This window comes from Carassius gibelio, chromosome A4, assembly GCF_023724105.1.
Source record: "Carassius gibelio isolate Cgi1373 ecotype wild population from Czech Republic chromosome A4, carGib1.2-hapl.c, whole genome shotgun sequence".
NCBI classification, from domain to species: Eukaryota; Metazoa; Chordata; class Actinopteri; order Cypriniformes; family Cyprinidae; genus Carassius; species Carassius gibelio.
In genome coordinates, this window is record NC_068374.1 from 35,625,561 (window position 1) to 35,630,749 (window position 5,189).

General features: G+C 42.1%; 1 protein-coding gene across 2 annotated transcripts in view; it reads right to left on the reverse strand.

Annotated features, from left to right (window-relative positions):
• Nucleotides 1-403: 403 nt before the first annotated feature.
• The window catches only part of etv6 (ETS variant transcription factor 6), a 13,923-nt gene continuing 9,137 nt past the window's right edge, over nucleotides 404-5,189 (reverse strand). For both annotated transcript variants that reach the window (XM_052585277.1, XM_052585284.1), the window contains exons 4-8: nucleotides 3,980-4,099; nucleotides 2,299-2,856; nucleotides 2,081-2,223; nucleotides 956-1,056; nucleotides 404-861 (exon numbers count right to left, since the gene is read on the reverse strand). In XM_052585277.1, the coding sequence (XP_052441237.1) occupies nucleotides 759-861; nucleotides 956-1,056; nucleotides 2,081-2,223; nucleotides 2,299-2,856; nucleotides 3,980-4,099 (1,025 nt within the window). In that variant the 3' untranslated portion in view covers nucleotides 404-758. The remainder of the gene's footprint in view (nucleotides 862-955; nucleotides 1,057-2,080; nucleotides 2,224-2,298; nucleotides 2,857-3,979; nucleotides 4,100-5,189) is intronic.

Sequence of the window (5,189 nt, forward strand, 5' to 3'; positions counted from 1 at the left end):
AGACTGTTGTTGATTGATGACTGGAGGTTTGGCGCCATCACGCGGACGCGTCTGGTTCTGCGCGCGATTCGACGCTTATTTTCTCTACACGAGTTTCTCAGCACGAAAAAGTGTTCGTGTGGAAATTGAAAGAAAAACCAGGAAGCGTTTACCTACAAAACGACTTGTGTAAAAGCTAGTGAGCTATAAACAAACCTAAACCAACACTAGCTTTAGCTTTCTACAAGGACACACATTCTGTCAGTCACACACACACGCATGCGCACAAACATTCTCTGTCACTCACATACACGCGCGCACACGTTCACTTTCACTCACACACACTCATTCTCACATGCACTCACTCTCACACACACACTCTCAAATGCACACACACAGCAAATACATTCAGTACACACACCTGTGTCACTCAGTAAAATTTATTGTAGAATTGAATCACATTTTCACCAGCATTCTAGTCATCCCATGTTTATACAAATCGCGACAGATCTTCGTACAATATACTTACCAAAGAGAAAAAAGCTGCACCAACAATTTCTAGATCTGATTTGTAAAAGAGCATCGTTTGTCATTAAAATGATTGTCACCGTGAAGTTTGCTGAAGTAGAAGACTATAAAAACAGCGAGTAGGAGGGGTTCGACAGACTGAGAGCAGTGCAGTGCAGATCCTCCGTGGTCTGGAGGTCACACAGAGGTCAAAGGTCAGACGGACCGAGGCATCTGTGGCTTCAGAAGTTCATGGTGTGGAGCGTCTCGGCTCAGCACTCCTCCTTCACGTAGATCTGATCGTCTGTGTCTGACTCCAGGTGCTCCAGACGCTCCGTCTGCCCGCTCATGATCTCGTCTGGGGTCTTCATGAACCTGCGGCGCGCACACACACACACACACACACACACTCGTGTTAACATGTGCCGGGTCACGCATGACGTGTGTTAGTGAAAGCAACGGTCCTGACCTGAAGAGCAGTCTCTGTCCCGGCTCCTTCCTGATGATGTTGAGTTTGTAGTAGTGTCTCAGCGCTCGCGACATCTTCTCATACGTCATGTTGGTTCTGTTCTGTGTGAGCAACACATCACAACACTGATGTGAACAGATCAGACTCACTTCAGAAGAGGACAGAACCAGCATCCTAAACTAAAACTACTAAATTTACTGAAATAAAAAAAAAAAAAAATAAAAAAAAAAATAATAATCACATTTTTTTGCTTAATTAAATTATTAAAACAACTTAAGTTAAAAACTTTAACTTAATATCAATAATCTAGACATTAAAAAAATAAGAACTATATACATATTTAAAAAAAAAATTACTTAAAGTTTAAATTAAAAAAATAAAAACGATGTCGTTTTCTATTCACTATAGTAATTTCCAAGGCTATTCCACATTTTACAAATTTTATTAATATTGATGTATTTTTTTAATGACTACTTGCTTATTATTTATTTTCCATTTTATTTTTTATATTTCTTTAAATGTACATTTACATTTAAAGTTCTACAAGAACACATCCTAAGTTCTTTAATGTATTCTAATGAATAATTGTAATATTTAAATTAACTTTGACATTTTTTTGTGAACTATTGTCTTGTATTATTTTTTCTGAAAATTGCTGTCATATGCACATAGTCAGCACTTATAAGCGACTATTAAATACTGAAGAAATGTAATTTTGCTTCGCAATGATTTGTATCGTAAAAAGCCCTATACAAATAAACTTGAATTTAATTTATATTTAATTTGTCATATTAAACTATTTTAATTTTTTTAACTCATTCAAATATTAATTTAATAGTTAGTTTATTATTTTTAATATTTGATTATTTACATTTGTAATTAAACGTTAATTTTCTATTTATTTTATGCTCATGATTGAAATTTCTTAATCTCTTAATTTCTAAAAACAATTATTACATTTGTATTATTTATTTGTAATATGAAACTTTGTTTATTTTAATAGTCAATATTATATTTAACATTTTTAATTGTTTATTTAAATGTATTTTAATTTAATGATTTTATTTTATTATAGTTATTTTTTATTCCGAAGTAAATCCAGCAGGTTTTCCTGATGTCTGGTACCTTATGGTTCCCCCACAGGCGAGCCAAGCCGTTGGGGTCCATGATGCGGAACACTTTGGTCTCGCGGTCCTCCCAGCGGATGTAGTTTTCGTAGCGACTGTCCGACAGAAGCTGATAGACGTAATCCCACAGGAGCCTGCAGTCTGACACATCACACCACAGTCACAATCACACCCAGCTATCACGGACCAATCAGATGAGAGGGGGCAGGGTCTCACCTGCGATGCGGCCGATGGGCGTGGCCTGCTCCTCGGGGGGCGAGACAGGCATGATGATGTGGTTGCGGTAGTGGCGCTCGTCCTGTAGGGGGAGCTGGTGAGCCGCGAGGTTTAGGCTGTGAGAGGCGTAGTGAACGGCGTTGTGCTGTTGACCTTTGCCCTCGCGGCCGTTTTCCTGCGGCGTGCCGCGTCCGTGCCTGAAGTCGCCCGCCGTGTGCCCGCGGCCCGGACTCATTAGCGGGTGCATGATGGCGCTAGGCATGAGCTGGATGACGCGCGGTGGAGCCGCCTCCTCCTGACACGGGCTGGCGGGCCGCGGGGGGTCACGGGGAAGCACGCAGTGCCCGTTAGCCGCGGCCGGAGACACAGACAGCGGGTACACGTCCTCCGGCAGGTGATGGTTGCTGTCGGGCAGCTGTGAGGACGCCTGCTGGAGGTCCTCGGCCGAGCGCAGCGGCACGGGCAGCTGATGGGGCGACCGCGAGCGATGGCGAAGCTCGATGGTGGGCGGCTGCAGGGAATGAGTCTCTGTGCCGCGCGGCGGCCGGCGTACCGTTTCTGAAAGATGCAGAGAGAGCGTCAACATCACATTCAATACACATCACTGTTCAGGGTTATTACAGTCAAACCACATGAAACAAACTAAAGAAAACGTAAGATCCCACCCTCCCTGCAAATCAGTCTCCAAGGCCACGCCTCCTCCTGATGACCTCACGTCCCACTCAGAAACATTACAGTACAAAGCGCATGATGTTACAATAATAACATTGCATATTGATACAAATACATCAGCCTATCGTAGCCCTCGGGCCGAGGAATGTGATTGGCCGAATTTTTAACTGGTGCTACACCTTCCACAGACTATAGAAATACACTTATTTTGTATTTGTATTTTTCATTGCTATGCCCACTGTAGTTTTAAACGAAATAAAACCATTGATTTTATTATTATTTCAGATAGCCGCCAACAATTGCATTTAGTTTTACTTCATGTGCTAAAATAAGCTGAAACTGAAATACAAACCATATAAACATTAAAAGATGAAAATAAATTGGGTAAAATGACAAAACTAAATTATTAAAATCAGCTAAAATTTATATATATACAAAAGTATCTGAATGATATTAAAATACTAAAATACAGATTTTTTAAAAATGTTTGTGAAAAGTCTCTTTTGCTCACTAGGGCTGGATTTATTTGATTAAAAAATACAGTAAAAATTGTGAAATATTATTCTAATATAAACATCTGTTTTCTGTGTGAATCTGTGTTAAAGTGTAATGTATTTCTGTGATGCTCCGCTGTATTTTCAGCATCATTCCTCCAGTCTTCAGTGTCACATGATCTTCAGAAATCAGAATAATATTCTCAAGAAAGATTTCTGATTATTATCGAGGTGGAACCGTGATGGATCTGAGCCACTAGAGGATCCCAGACACCTGCGTTCACACGTTCAGATGCATCATGTGACGTGTGTGCTCGTGTTTCAGGAAGTCTTCTCATATATTCCTGTTGTTTGTCTTTTTTTACACTCGTCAAACGCTTGTTTAACTCCAGCAGCGCTTCCTCGTCCGACCGGTTCTTCTGTCAATATTCCAGAGAGACACTTCCTCCGGGATGGTGTTGAACTCCAGTGTTTCAGACTCAACCCTCGCTCACAGAAGAAGAAGAGCAGCTCACCTTCGTGTTTGTGCGTCTGCAGCGGAGCGTCGTTCAGCGAGAGGAAGGAGCCGATGGGGAAGAACGGGGACGGCTTCCTCTGCTTCAGGATGTGCTGCAGGAGCTCGTACAGAACATCACCTGTCAGTCAGAGCACACACACACACACACACACGTCACTCACCGCTGCTGACGCAGGAAACCCCCCACACACACACCTGACGTGTGCAAAATGACACTGACATAAAATAAGGAAACAAACAGAAGAAATTTAACTGAATAAACAGAAAAATGGTTGTGAATATTTTAATGAATTATACAAAATAAACATGTATATATTGTTGTCTACTCTCATTACACACTCTTCACACACACACACACACACACACACACACACACACACACGAGACGACTGTCAATCATCTGAAGGAAGTCGTCCGTCTTCATGTTGTCTCATCAAAACTGAGCGAGCTTCCTGAAAGAACCTCAAGGAAATGATTCTCGAGAAGGAAGTCACCACACACACACACACACACACACACACACACACACAGAGACACACACACACACACATACATGCACACACAGAGACACACTGAGACACACACTGAGACACACACACACACACAGAGAGACACACACACACACACAGAGAGACACACACACACACACACACACACACACACACACACACACACACACACACAGAGACACACACACACTCACACACACACAGAGACACGCACACACACACACACACACAGAGACACGCACACACACACACACACACGCGCACACACACACACGTCTCAGTTCTCAGTTTCTGCTCACAGGAGGGAAATTCCTGGTTTGAGCAGGTGACGGTTGCGGCTCGATTACGCACAGCACTTCCTTATCAGCCGTTTACCCAACATTCAACTTCCTCAAGTGACAACGGCCCTGTCTCAGTCCTGATTAAACACTTTACCCACAATCCTCCACTGTGTGACTGCGATCATGTGTGAATGCTCTGCACATTTCCACCAATCAGAGAGTTTGAGTGTATGCACACCCATGTGTGTGTGTGTGTGTGTGCGTGGGTCTCTCTCTGTGTGTGTGTGTGTGTGTGTGTGTGTGTGTCTCAGTGTGAGTGTGTGTCTCGGTGTGAGTGTGTGTATTTTTCAATAAACTTAAAATATTGTTTCTATATAAAGAATATTAAGCAATATTATAAAACATTATAATAATCATA